At 46.4% G+C, this 14,815-nt stretch overlaps 1 protein-coding gene across 4 annotated transcripts in view; it reads right to left on the reverse strand.

Annotated features, from left to right (window-relative positions):
- Nucleotides 1–14,815, reverse strand: part of FKTN (fukutin) — a 52,719-nt gene that overhangs the window by 12,984 nt on the left and 24,920 nt on the right. For all 4 annotated transcript variants that reach the window (XM_073542679.1, XM_073542678.1, XM_073542676.1 and 1 more), the window contains one exon: nt 3,585–3,718. In XM_073542679.1, the coding sequence (XP_073398780.1) occupies nt 3,585–3,718 (134 nt within the window). The remainder of the gene's footprint in view (nt 1–3,584; nt 3,719–14,815) is intronic.

Here is a 14,815-nt window from a genome sequence, read left to right on the forward strand (position 1 = left end):
ATCTAATGCCATTATGTGCGGTACGCCCCAGAGAGTGCATCTAATGCCATTATGTGCGGTACGCCCCAGAGAGTGCATCTAATGCCATTATGTGCGGTACGCCCCAGAGAGTGCATCTAATGCCATTATGTGCGGTACGCCCCAGAGAGTGCATCTAATGCCATTATGTGCGGTACGCCCCAGAGAGTGCATCTAATGCCATTATGTGCGGTACGCCCCAGAGAGTGCATCTAATGCCATTATGTGCGGTACGCCCCAGAGAGTGCATCTAATGCCATTATGTGCGGTACGCCCCAGAGAGTGCATCTAATGCCATTATGTGCGGTACGCCCCAGAGAGTGCATCTAATGCCATTATGTGCGGTACGCCCCAGAGAGTGCATCTAATGCCATTATGTGCGGTACGCCCCAGAGAGTGCATCTAATGCCATTATGTGTGGTACGCCCCAGAGAGTGCATCTAATGCCATTATGTGTGGTACGCCCCAGAGAGTGCATCTAATGCCATTATGTGTGGTACGCCCCAGAGAGTGCATCTAATGCCATTATGTGTGGTACGCCCCAGAGAGTGCATCTAATGCCATTATGTGTGGTACCCCCAGAGAGTGCATCTAATGCCATTATGTGTGGTACGCCCCAGAGAGTGCATCTAATGCCATTATGTGCGGTACGCCCCAGAGAGTGCATCTAATGCCATTATGTGCGGTACGCCCCAGAGAGTGCATCTAATGCCATTATGTGCGGTACGCCCCAGAGAGTGCATCTAATGCCATTATGTGCGGTACGCCCCAGAGAGTGCATCTAATGCCATTATGTGTGGTACGCCCCAGAGAGTGCATCTAATGCCATTATGTGTGGTACGCCCCAGAGAGTGCATCTAATGCCATTATGTGTGGTACGCCCCAGAGAGTGCATCTAATGCCATTATGTGTGGTACCCCCAGAGAGTGCATCTAATGCCATTATGTGTGGTACGCCCCAGAGAGTGCATCTAATGCCATTATGTGTGGTACCCCCAGAGAGTGCATCTAATGCCATTATGTGTGGTACCCCCAGAGAGTGCATCTAATGCCATTATGTGTGGTACGCCCCAGAGAGTGCATCTAATGTCATTATGTGCGGTACGCCCCAGAGAGTGCATCTAATGTCATTATGTGCGGTACGCCCCAGAGAGTGCATCTAATGTCATTATGTGCGGTACGCCCCAGAGAGTGCATCTAATGCCATTATGTGTGGTACCCCCAGAGAGTGCATCTAATGTCATTATGTGCGGTACGCCCCAGAGAGTGCATCTAATGCCATTATGTGTGGTACCCCCAGAGAGTGCATCTAATGCCGATCAAATGTGATATGCCCAGAGCCATGAATCTAATGCCCATCAGATTACACTACTGCACCCACATAAGTAGACGGAGCAGTGTCACAAATTACAAACATTAGATACTGTGTATCTAATTCCATCCTGTGTGATACACTCCGCTGAGCCCTATATCTAATTATATCATATGATGCCCTACACTGAGCCCTGTATATAATCTCAGTCTGTATTACACTCTGTGTATCTAATCACAACACGTGATATACTTTGAGTATCTAACCCCAGCATATAATTCGGTGTGCAGCACTAACAGAATCAACGCAGCGAGCCATCCTCGGTGACACTTTCCACATCTCAGTATCACATTGCAGTCAGCAACAAAACGGCTTCTCGCGGTGATCCTAAACTCCATCCTTCCTTATCCTTTTGCAAACACCTAGAAGGGGCGGGGAGCAGTGACATCACACACATGAGCAGGCCCCGCCCACATTTACTGCAGTGCAGTAATGTGAGCTAGTTGTACACTAAGTTTTTATGGCAAATTTCCACTGCTGCTCCCCCTAGTGGTTATTTTTCATATTTTACTCTATTAAAAACAAATTCTAATATTAAAAACTATATAAACAATTAATACTTGACATTTTTTCATTGCTGATAAAAAAATTTGGGCAGATGGCACCTTCCCTTTAACCCGTACGTTTTCAGATTACGCAGCAAAACCTGTTGACAAATTCCCTTTAAACTGCATTGTGTTAAACTACTATTTGTTAATAGCTATGTCATTATGTTGTCCGTGTGGCTGCACAGGACAGTTTTGATCGTATCATTTAAACACTGCAAATGTAATTGTCTAATAATGTTTCCTTCCATGAGTAACTAAGTTAGTGCATTTATTTATTCTGGATGTGCAAAATACTAGCAACATCCACATATTGCGGTTTAGCACTGTGGCTTGCAATACAACTGTTAATTGGTGCTGCCATCTAGTGGAAATTTTGAGAAGAAATCATTTAAAAAGAAAAATGCAACTGTTATAATGATGACAAACTTTAGTAAAAACAGGTTATATTGGAAATAAATCATTTTGCTGGTACTAATCCTGAAATGATATATAAATATTAGAGCTCTTAGAGCTCTTTCAAGTCAACTCTAGAGAAATAATATTTTTTACATTCGCTACGTGCTATGGTTCAGGTACCTGCCCCTGTGGGATCCAGCAGGGTCACCCAATAATAGAAGATACTTAGAAAAAGTAGGATCTTGACTGGCTTCTGTCTCTGGACAGTATTAGAGAATTATTTATTCTAAGACTGCGAATTTGGAAAGAGTTAAGGAATATTGGCAGAAAACAGGTTAATTACTCGCCAAAGTTTTTACTTAAGTATTTAGGCTTTCTTTGAAACAGTAATGCCGAATACTTTTTACTCTTCTCCTGTATTGTCAAATAACAAAATAATAATGTCAAGCCAGAATTTAGAAAAAAAAAAAAAAGCCAATGGCAAACTGTGATCCAGATATGTGGGTGATTGGCAGAATGTGTAGAATATGACACTGGAAGACAATGATATTTTACACATTTGTATGTGTGAAAGCTTTAAATGAAGCACTGGTATTCTTAGCTTGGTTATTGCCATTTATACCTCTGCGCTCGATAATCTGTAAGAAAGGATGTAGTAATCTAGCAATAAATGACTATAACACATTTAAAGGGAGACTCAGCTGGATTTTACACCCCCCATACTAATGTCATCTGTGTAAATTTGCAGTAATGTTGATTAAATCCATAGATTTATTTAAGAAATCCTTGTTTCCACCTTTTAAAACAGCCATCAATGAATTTTTATGGAAATGAGCCGCAAGTGCAGCAGGGTTGGCAGTGCACTTGCAGCATTTTGGCCTCTCTCCCTATCCCCCCTCCACACCCAGTGACAAACAGTGTCTTCCCCGCCCAAGATCTCACACAGGTGTTGTCATGATGGTGCCTATACAAGATCTTGGGCCTGTGAGATAAAAGTGACCTATCAGTCACTGAACGGAAGAAGGCGGCGAACGGGAACATAGGGAGAAAGGCTGTAAGTGCACCGCCAACCCCACTGCATTTGCAATTAATCTGCATAAACGTGTCAATGGATTTCTCCAAGAAGGAAAACAAGGATTTCTAAATCAAATGTATGGATCAACATTACAGCGACTTTAGTGTAAAAACCTACTAGTAGATTCCCTTTAAGATATCTCTATATGTAACTGCTGGTAAAAACAGTACTCCAACCTTGCCAAACTTGTGCTTCAGTGAGAGTCCGGCTTTCTGAAATGCTGGAACTAGATCAGGCTTGTAGTTCTGTATAAAGATCCCTAAATCCACATCTTTACTGTATGTAATGATGTTGCACTGCCGATACCAACCTTAAAAAAAATGTCAGGTTATTAATTTTGATTATACAGCTTTATTATATGCTCCCCTGTTGCGAAGCACGGTGACAATGGTAACAGCTTAGTATTAAATCCCCAAGTTTCATGAGGTGCACATAACAGGAAATATATAAATGACCTAAACATTTCACAATATAAGACTATGTTAAAAATAACTCATCACATTAATATCTGATACTATAAAAAATCGTATTAGCTAATAACTCATTATATATTAAATATTACCTGTCAGTAGATGTGACAGAAAATGTAACAAAAACAAACACATGCTTTAGCTTCATCAGTACAACCCCTGGCAAAAATTATGGAATCACTGGCCTTGGAGGATGTTCATTCAGTTGTTTAATTTTGTAGAAGAAAAGCAGATCACAGACACGGCACAAAACTAAAATCAATTCAAATGGCAACTTTCTGGCTTTCAAAAACACTAAAAGAAATCAAGAACAAAAAATGTGGTAGTCAGTAATGGTTGCTTTTTTAAATCAAGCATAGGGGAAAAATTATGGAATCACTCAATTCTGAGGGAAAAAATTATGGAATCATGAAAAACAAACAAACAAAAAATCACTCCAACACATTACTAGTATTTTGTTGCATCACCTCGATAACAGCTTGCAGTCTCTGAGGCATGGACTTAATGAGTGTCACACAGTTCTCTTTATCAATCTGGCTCCAACTTTCTCTGATTGCTGTTGCCAGATCAGCTTTGCAGGTTGGAGCCTTGTCATGGACCATTTTCTTCAACTTCCACCAAAGATTTTCAATTGGATTGAGATCCGGACTATTTGCAGGCCATGACATTGACCTTATGTGTCTTTTTCAAGGAATGTTTTCACAGTTTTTGCTCTATGGCAGGATGCATTATTATCGTGAAAAATGATTTCATCATCCCTAAACATCCTTTCAATTGATGGGATAAGAAAAAAAGTGTCCAAAATAGCAACATAAACTTGTGCATTTATTGAAGATGTAAAGACAGCCATCTCCCCAGTGCCTTTACCTGACATGCAGCCCCACATCATCAATGACTGTGGAAATTTGCATGTTCTCTCCAGGCAGTCATCTTTATAAATCTCATTGGAACGGCACCAAACAAAAGTTCCAGCATCATCACCTTGCCCAATGCAGATTCGCGATTCATCACTGAATATGACTTCCATCCAGTCATCCACAGTCCACAATTGCTTTTCCTTAGCCCATTGTAACCTTGTTTTTTTCTGTTTAGGTGTTAATGATGGCTTTCGTTTAGCTTTTCTGTATGTAAATCCCATTTCCTTTAGGCAGTTTCTTACAGTTCGGTCAAACTTTGACTCCAGTTTCCTCCCATTCGTTCCTCATTTGTTTTGTTGTGCATTTCCTATTTTGGAGACATATTGCTTTACGTTTCCGGTCTTGAGGCTTTGATGTCTTCCTTGGACTACCAGTATGTTTGCCTTTAACAACCTTCCCATGTTTGTATTTGGTCCAAATTTTAGACACAGCTGACTGTGAACAACCAACACCTTTGCAACATTGCGTGATGATTTACCATCTTTTAAGAGTTTGATAATCCTCTCCTTTGTTTCAATTGACATATCTCGTGTTGGAGCCATGATTCAGGTCAGTCCACTTAGTGCAACAGCTCTCCAAGGTGTGATCACTCCTTTTTAGATGCAGACTAACAAACAGATCTAATTTGATTCAGGTGTTAGATTTGGGAATGAAAATTTAGAGGGTGATAACATAATTTTTTCCCACAGAATATAGTGAGTCTATAATTTTTCCCCTCTGCTTGGTCTAAAAAAGTAACCATTACTGACTACAACATTTTTTGTCCTTGATTTCTTTTAGTGTTTCTGAAAGCCAGAAAGTTGCCATTTGAAATGACTTTAGTTTTGTGCCATGTCTGTGATCTGCTTTTTTTCTACAAAATTAAACAACTGAATGAACATCCTCCAAGGCCAGTGATTACATAATTTATGCCAGGGGTTGTAGTATACACACGTGGTCAAAATTGTAGTTTCCGTTCGTTTAATAATAGAAAAACCCACAATAGTGACAGAAATAACTTGAATCTGACAAAAGTAATAATAAATAAAAAATCTATGAAAATGAACAAATGAAAGTCTTATATTGCTTTTCAACTATGCTTCCACGGAATTAAAATAATTTTTTTTATATTTTAAAAAAACAGGATTTTTGGGTTGCTTACCGTAAAATCTGTTTCTCGGAGCCTTCATTGGGGGACAAAGAGACCAAGGGTGTATGCTGCTGCCACTAGGAGGCTGACACCATGCAAAAAAAAGGTTAGCTCCTCCTCCGCAGTGTACACCCCACCGACCGGCAGGGAATTTCCTCAGTTAGTGAGAAAGCAGTAGGAGAAGTAACAGAATAGATTGAGAACCGAACAAACAACTCAACTGTAACCAATCAACCAAAGTAAGAACAGGAGTTGTAGAACATGGGAGGGTGCTGTGTCCCCCAATGAAGGCTCCGAGAAACAGATTTTACGGTAAGCAACCCAAAAATCCTGTTTTCTCGTTCGCCTTATTGGGGGACACAGAGACCATGGGACGTCCCAAAGCAGTCCCTGGGGTGGGAAACAAACTTCCATCAGGCCAGTGGACTCACCACCGCTGCCTGCAGAATCCTCCTACCTAGGCTGGCATCCGCCGAAGGGTAGGTGTGGACCTTGTAGAATTTCAAACGTGAGAACCGATGACCAGGCAGCAGCTTTGCAAAGCTGCAGCGCGGAGGCTCTGTGGCATACCGGCCAGGAAGCACCCACTGCCCGGGTAGAGTGCGCTCTGATCCCCGGAGGGGCCACTCGATGCTTAACCCGGTAGGCCTCCAAAATTGCCCGATCTGATCCAGCAAGCAATAGTAGCCTTGGAAGCCGGATGACCTTTCCACGCCCCATCTGGAATGATGAAAAGAGAGTCTGTCTTCCGCAAGGAAGTTGTCCTAGACAGATAGATTCTCATCGCCCTGACCAGATCCAGCTTGGTCAGGGACCGCTCCCGAGGGTGAGTAGGACTCGGACAGAAGGACGGCAGAACAATATCCTCATTGAGGTGAACGGAGGAGACCACCTTCGGAAGAAAAGAGGGCGGAGGCCGTAGAACTACCTTGTCCTGGTGAAGTACCAAGAAAGGAGAGCGTAAAGAAAGAGCCGCTAATTCCGACACGCGCCGGATGGAAGTGATGGCCACCAGAAAAGCTACCTTCCAAGAAAGGAGAGAAAGGGAAACATCCCTGAGAGGTTCAAAAGGAGAACCTTGCAGAACCTCAAGAACCAAATTAAGATCCCATGGATCCACGGGCGCTTGGTACGGAGGAGCCGTGTGAGCCACGCCCTGAAGAAAGGTTTTGACCTGAGGGTGGGAGGCCAACGTCTTCTGAAATAAAATGGACAGCGCCGAAACTTGACCCTTCAAGGAACTGAGAGCAAGCCCCGCATCCAGCCCTGCCTGGAGAAACGCCAGAACGGAAGGGAGCAAAAAACACATGGGCGCGATGTTATTGTCCTCACACCAAGTGAAATAGGCCTTCCAAGTACGGTAGTAAATCTTGGAAGACGATGGGCTCGGATCATGGTATGAATTACTCGACCGGAGAATCCTGCTCGTTTCAAAACCTCGGTCTCAATAGCCACGCCGTTAAATTGAGCGGCCGAGAATTGGGGTGGCAAGTCGGGCCTTGAGACAGCAGATCTGCCCTGTCTGGAAGCTTCCAGGGGACGTCTGCGAGAAGGTTGACAATGTCCGCGAACCAAGACCTTCTGGGCCAATTCGGGGCGATGAGAATGACTGGAATTCCTTCTGCTTTGATCTTCTTCAACAGCTTGGGAAGAAGAGGCAGGGGAGGGAACAGGTAGGGGAGCTCGAACTGCGACCAAGGAATGGCCAGAGCACCGGCGCCCACTGCGAGAGGATCTCGAGCCCTGGATACAAACTGTGGGACTTTCCTGTTGAGGCGAGAGGCAGCAGATCTACGTCCGGGGTTCCCCAACGACGGCAAAGCTGAAGAAATACATCCGGATGTAGGGACCACTCTCCTGCCGCGAGACCCTAGCGGATGAGAAAATCGGCTGCCCAGTTGTCCACGCCGGGAATGTGTACCGCGGAGATTGTCGGTACCGAAATCTCTGCCCACTGAAGGATCTTGGACACTTCTGCCAGTGCTGAGGCACTCCGTGTCCCTCCTTGACGGTTGACATATGCCACCGCTGTGGCATTGTCTGTCTGAATCCGGATAGGCAGGCCCCTGAGGAGCCTCTCCCAGTGTACGAGAGCCAGATAAATCGCTCGTATCTCTAGGACGTTGATCGACAGGGCTGATTCCCGAGTCGACCAACGACCCTGAACAGTGTGATTGCGGAACACTGCCCCCCCATCCGAGGAGGCTGGCATCCGTTGTTACAATCTGCCAGTGAATGGGAAGAAAAGACCGCCCCAAGAGGATGAGAGGTGATGTCAACCACCAGTTGAGAGACCGCTTGATCCAGCATGAAAGACGAACAGGGCGATCCAGGGACAGAGCAGACCTGTTCCACCTCAACAGAATGGCGTGTTGGAGAGGTCTGGCGTGAAATTGGGCAAAGGGAACTGCCTCTATCGCCGCCACCATCTTTCCCAGGTCCCTCATGGTTGTTCGGAGGGACGGAAATCGTGTGGTCTGCAGCGATCGTACATCCTGCTGCAGGGAGAGAATCTTCTCTCGTGGGAGAAAGACCCTTGACCGACGAGTGTCGAACAGTAGGCCCAGAAACACAAGGCGTTGAGAAGGAACCAGACAGGACTTTTTCCTGTTGACGATCCACCCGAGATTGGAAAGAGTGTCTAGGACGATCTTCAAACTTAGGCGGGCCTGGTGAAAAGAGGGAGCTTTGATCAGAATATCGTCGAGGTACAGAAAAAGAACGAGACCTCTGATCCTCAACAAGGCCATCAACGCAGCCATGATCTTCGTGAAGACTCTGGGAGCGGTGGCGAGACCGAAGGGCAGCGCAACGAACTGGTAATGTTCCTGGCGAACCGCAAAACGCAGGAACTTCTGATGTCCGGAGAATATGGGAACATGTAGATAGGCATCTTGGATGTCTATTGAACACATGAACTCCTGCTCCTCCATGGAAGCGATTACCGAACGAACCGACTCCATTCGGAATCGGCGAAGACGGACTCTCTTGTTGAGCAGCTTGAGATCCAAGATGGGTCTAACCGCCCCTTCCTTTTTTCGGCACCACGAATAGGTTTGAATAAAACCCTGTGAACCGCTCCGATTCGGGAACGGGCACAATCACCCCGGAACAGAGGAGAGAGGCGATGGCCGTAAAGAACCCCGGGATCAAGGCTGGATCTTTTGGAGGACGGGATTCGAAAAAACGATTCCGTGGAAGAGAGACGAACTCTATCTTGTATCCTGACGATACGACCTCCCTGACCCAGGCGTCCTCTACTGAGGCCAGCCAGACGTCCTTGAAGAACAAGAGTCGACCTCCCAATTGGAAGGGACCCTCGGGAGTCCGAGCATAGTCATGCTGAAGTGGACCGTCCAGATCTGGATCTGGATGGTCTGCCCTGTGAAGAGTGGGATCGCCAGGAGGGAGTGGGTCTGAATGAAACTTTCTTCCTATCTTGGCGTGCCTGCGGCCTTTGTTGGTTGGAGGAGGTCTCCGCCGTATTGAAACGGCGGAAGGCCCGAAAGGGTCGAAACTGACGCATTAGTGGAGGTCTGCGAGGTTTGGACTGAGGGAGGAGGGAACTCGTGCCTCCGGTGGCGTCCTTAATAATCTGGTCCAATTGGGAACCAAAGAGGCGCACTCCCTGAAAAGGCAGATTAGTAAGAGACTTTTTAGACAAGTCCGCCTGCCAGGCTTTGAGCCAAATTGTACGTCGGATTGCCATGACGTTGCTTGACGCCTGAACTGTGCAGGATGCGGCATCCAATGAAGCAGAAAGCAGATAATCCCCCACATGGGAAATCTGATTGGCGAGATCGGCCAATCGATCTGGTTGTGCTTTCTCTAGGATGCCCTGACGAAGATCCTCTGCCCAAGTACCTATGGCCTTTGCTGCCCAAGATGAAGCAAAGATTGGGCATACCGCCGTCGAAGCCGCTTCGAAGGCAGACTTCGCCAGGGATTCTATAATTCTATCATTAGAATCCTTTAAAGACGCCACACCTGAAAGCGGGAGAACCGTGTTATTAGACAGTCTGGACACGGGCGGGTCCACCGAGGGAGAGGCAGACCAGTTATCCGTGAGCTCTATAGCAAACGGGTACAGTACGCCGAGACGCTTTCCTCTTTGAAATGAATGAAAAGGAAATACCCTGGGGGGTGTTTCCTCAAGTCTGAACGAAACCTCCTGATCTGAGGATTTCGCAGGGGAGTCAGAGATTTCGAAGGTGTGGTTAATTGCCGCAATGAGGTTCTGTAATGTAACCTTCAAGTCCGCGTCCTGGCCAGATTCCAGCTCTACAATCCCTTCAGAAGACATATCCGAGAACGCTTCACCTGACTCGGGTGAGGAGGCACGGGAGGGCGACTGCTGGGAAGGACTAGGTGCAGATGAGGGGCCAGGAGAGGATTCCGGCCGGAGATCCTGCCTGGGCCTTTTGCGGCTTCTGGTAGCTGGCTCAGATGGAGCGTCTTGTGACCTACTGGACCCTGCAGAAGTGTCCAGGGGCAACTTGTCAAGAACGGCCACTAGGGACTGAGACACCCTGGTGAGGTCTGCCACAGATTGTGAAAGAGACGAGGCCCAGCCAGGAATGGGTGGTTCGCTTTCCTGTGGCGCAATAGGTGGTTCCTGGACTGGGTCATGCTGAACGGGATTGCTGCAGTCCAGGCAGATAGGAGTAGGCTGACCTGAGGGAAGCTTGCGATTGCAAGAGGAGCATGCGAAAAACTGGGTGCCCGTGGGAACTGGCGGACGGCCACGATCAGGCTTAGAAGTAGACATGGTGAAGGAAGAGAAGATGAAAACCTGCGGAACTGCCGGAAGGTTGGGGGACAGAAAGGCAGAGTAGGGTGTCAGTCTGCAGATGCAGAAGTACTCACGGTCTGGTGACCCCGAAAGAGATGAATTAGGCTCCTGCAACTGGCCAGGGACCGACAGGAAGTGCTGGTCTCTGCTTTAGTCTCCGGCTGTCAGGCTGCAAAGATGGCGACAGCCCGACGTGAGGAAGTAAAAAGCGCGGTTTCTGTGCAACAAGAAGGGCGGAGCTAGTCGCCTCCCCAGAGGGAAAACTCGCCCCCCCTTCCCAGCCACAAGCCTGAAGAGGCGGTGGGAGGGCTTAGGAAGGCAACGGCCTATGAGAGCGGACGGGGGCGTGGCCGCGACGGGCGCGAAGGCCCAAAATGAAGCCGGGGGCTAAATTAGACACGGCGGCCGCCTGTCAGCACGGGGCGGAGCGGAAGAACTGCGGCGCAGCCGCGCCCCCTAAGACGCCGCCCTAGCCCCTACGCAAGAATACCGGGGTGAAGAAAGCCCGCACCGCAGCTGGGGCCAAAGGGGATGCGGCGACTGGGAAGCGCCGGCCGCTGATAACCTGTGGCGCTACTTTGGCGCCACAACCCGGCGTCCTTGTGGAGACTCTGGGTGGCGTCTTCTTCCGGTCCAATAAAGGTACCTTCCATATCCCACGCTGTCTGTTCATGTCCTCTGTCTTCGCGCCTCGTCCAACCGACAGGCTCTGGTGGGCGAGTGGGTGGGAGGCAGGGGGCAAGGACCATCCGTTTTCGCTGGCACGTCCTGTGCTGAGCCCGTGGTCCACCCGGAGAGCTATGAGGATACGGGGTGGCAGTACACGCCGTACTCATAGTCTCTTTGTGGGAGTACAGTTGTGACCGTTCACACTGTATCCCGCCTAAGACCTGAAAGGGAACGACGCACATTGAGGTAGATATGGGTCCAATGAAGGACCCGTGTCCACCTCCTACTGACACTAAGCTAAACTGAGGAAATTCCCTGCCGGTCGGTGGGGTGTACACTGCGGAGGAGGAGCTAACCTTTTTTTTGCATAGTGTCAGCCTCCTAGTGGCAGCAGCATACACCCTTGGTCTCTGTGTCCCCCAATAAGGCGAACGAGTAATATTTTTTTTATTTTTTTACTTTTGGCATGCTTCAATAATCTCCATGGGAGACTAGAAGCTGCAACAGCCCGAATGGCTCTGCTACGTACAGGCAGATCGCCTCTATGTAGTAGAATTACTCACTTGCTATGAGCGCCAATCACCGGGTGACGTTCACAGGAAGCCGGCACTGACAACCATAGAGGTTCTCCAGGAGACCTCTGGTTGTCATGCCAACCAACCGGTGACCCGTGATCACGTGATGGGGGTCACCAGTGGGCGGATTTCCGGCCCAATGGCTGGAAGCGTGAGTTAAATGCCACTGTCAGCGTTTGACAGCGGCATTTAACGGGTTAATTGCCACAGGTGGATCGCTATTCCAGGCACATGTCAGCTGTTCAAAACAGCTGACATGTCCTGGGAAAGATGTGGGCTCACCGCAGGAGCCCACATCAAATGAAAGGAGTCCGACATCAGCGTAAATTTACGTCGGAAAGGGGTTAAATGTGTACTGTGGAAAAATCACACATTATCCACACTAAATAAATACTGCAACATTTTTACTGCCAAGAAAGAACGTTGTGGCTGCAGAAAAAATGTTGCAAAAACACTGCATATGAACATTGCCTACCATATATTAACCCCTTCATGACCCAGCCTATTTTGACCTTAATGACCTGGCCATTTTTTGCAATTCTGACCAGTGTCCCTTTATGAGGTAATAACTCTGGAACGCTTCAACGCATCCTAGCGATTCTGAGATTTTTTTTTCGTGACATATTGGGCTTCATGTTAGTGGTAAATTTAGGTCAATAATTTTTGCGTTTATTTGTGAAAAAATCAGAAATTTGGCGAAAATTTTGAAAATTTCGCAATTTTCAAATTTTGAATTTTTATTCTGTTAAACTAGAGAGTTATGTGACACAAAATAGCTACTAAATAACATTTCCCACATGTCTACTTTACATAAGCACAATTTTGGAAGCAAAATATTTTTTTGTTAGGAAGTTATAAGGGTTAAAAGTTGTCCAGCGATTTCTCATTTTTACAACAAAATTTACAAAACCATTTTTTTTAGGGACCACCTCACATTTGAAGTCACTTTGAGGGGTCTATATGGCAGAAAATACCCAAAAGTGACACCATTCTAAAAACTGCACCCCTCAAGCTACTCAAAACCACATTCAAGAAGATTATTAACCCTTCAGGTGTTTCACAGCAGCTAAGGCAATGTGGAAGGAAAAAATGGACATTTTAATTTTTCCAACACAAATTTCCTTTCAGCATCAATTTTTTCATTTTCACATGGGCATCAGGATAAAATGGATCCTAAAATTTGTTGGGCAATTTCCCCTGAGTACACCGATACCTCATATGTGGTCATAAACCACTGTTTGGGCGTACAGCAGGGCTCAGAAGGGAAGGAGCGCCATTTGACTTTTTGAATGGAAAATATGCTGGAATATTTAGCGGTTGCCATGTCGCGTTTGGAGAGTCGCTGTGTGCCTAAACACTGGAGCTCCCCCACAAGTGACCCCATTTTGGAAACTAGACCCCCCAAGGAACTTATCTAGATGCATAGTGATCACTTTGAACCCCCAGGTGCTTCTCAAATTGATCCGTAAAAAAAAGAGCACTTTTTTTCACAAAAATTATCTTTTAGCCTCAGTTTTTTCATTTTCACATGGGCAACAGGATAAAATGGATCCTAAAATTTGTTGGGCAATTTCTCCTGAGCACACCAATACCTCATATGTGGTCATAAACCACTGTTTGTGTGCACAGCAGGGCCCGGAAGGGAAGGAGCGCCATTTGACTTTTTGAATGGAAAATTAGCTCCAATCGTTATCGGACACCATGTCGCGTTTGGAGAGCCCCTGTGCACCTAAACATTGGAGCTCCCCCACAAGTGACACCATTTTGGAAACTAGACCCCTTAAGGAACTTATCTAGATGTGTAGTGAGCACTTTGAACCCCCAAGTGCCTCACAAAAGTTTATAACATAGAGCAGTGACAATAAAAAATCTTTTTTTTTTTCCTCAAAAATGATTTTTTAGCACACTATTTTTTATTTTCACAAGGGTAACAGGAGAAATTGGACCACAAAAGTTGTTGTCCAGATTGTCCTGAGTACGCTGGTACCCCAAATGTGGGGGGGGACACTGTTTGGGTGCACGGCAGGGCGCAGAAGGGAATGAGCGCCATTTGACTTTTTGAAATGAAAATTAGCTCCAATCGTTAGCGGACACCATGTCGTGTTTGGAGATCCCCTGTGTGCCTAAACTATTCACAGAAGTTTATAATACAGAGGAGTGAAAATAAAAAATCTTTTTTTTTTCCTAAAAAAAAATTTTTTAGTCTGCAATTTTTTATTTTCACAAGGGTACCAGGATAGATTGGACCCCAAGAGTTGTTTTCCAGTTTGTCCTGAGTATGCTGGTACCCCATATGTGGGGGGGACCACTGTTTGGGCACACGTCGGGGCTCGGAAGGGAAGTAGTGACATTTTGAAATGCTGACTTTGATGGAATGGTCTGCGGGCGTCATGTTACATTTGCTGAGCCCCTGTGTGCCTAAACAGTAGAAACCCCCCACAAGTGACCCCATTTTGGAAACTAGACCCCCCAAGGAACTTATCTAGATGTATGGTGCGCACCTTGAACCCCCAAGTGCTTCACAGAAGTTTATAACGCAGAGCCGTGAAAATAAAAAATCATTTTTTTCCCTCAAAAAAAAATTTTTAGCCCGCAATTTTTTTTTTCACAAGGGTAACAGGAGAAATTGGACCCCAAAAATTGTTGTCTAGTTTGTCCTGAGTACGCTGATACCCCATATGTGGGGGATGACCACTGTATGGGCACACGTCAGGGCTCGGAAGGGAAGTAGTGACGTTTTGGTATGCTGACTTTGATGGAATGGTCTGCGGGCATCATGTTACATTTGCAGAGCCCTTGATGTTCCTAAACTGTGGAAACCCCCCACAAGTGACCCCATTTTGGAAACTAGACCT

The sequence above is a fragment of the Dendrobates tinctorius genome, unplaced genomic scaffold, assembly GCF_039654945.1.
Source record: "Dendrobates tinctorius isolate UK_male_01 unplaced genomic scaffold, ASM3965494v1 ptg000128l, whole genome shotgun sequence".
NCBI classification, from domain to species: Eukaryota; Metazoa; Chordata; class Amphibia; order Anura; family Dendrobatidae; genus Dendrobates; species Dendrobates tinctorius.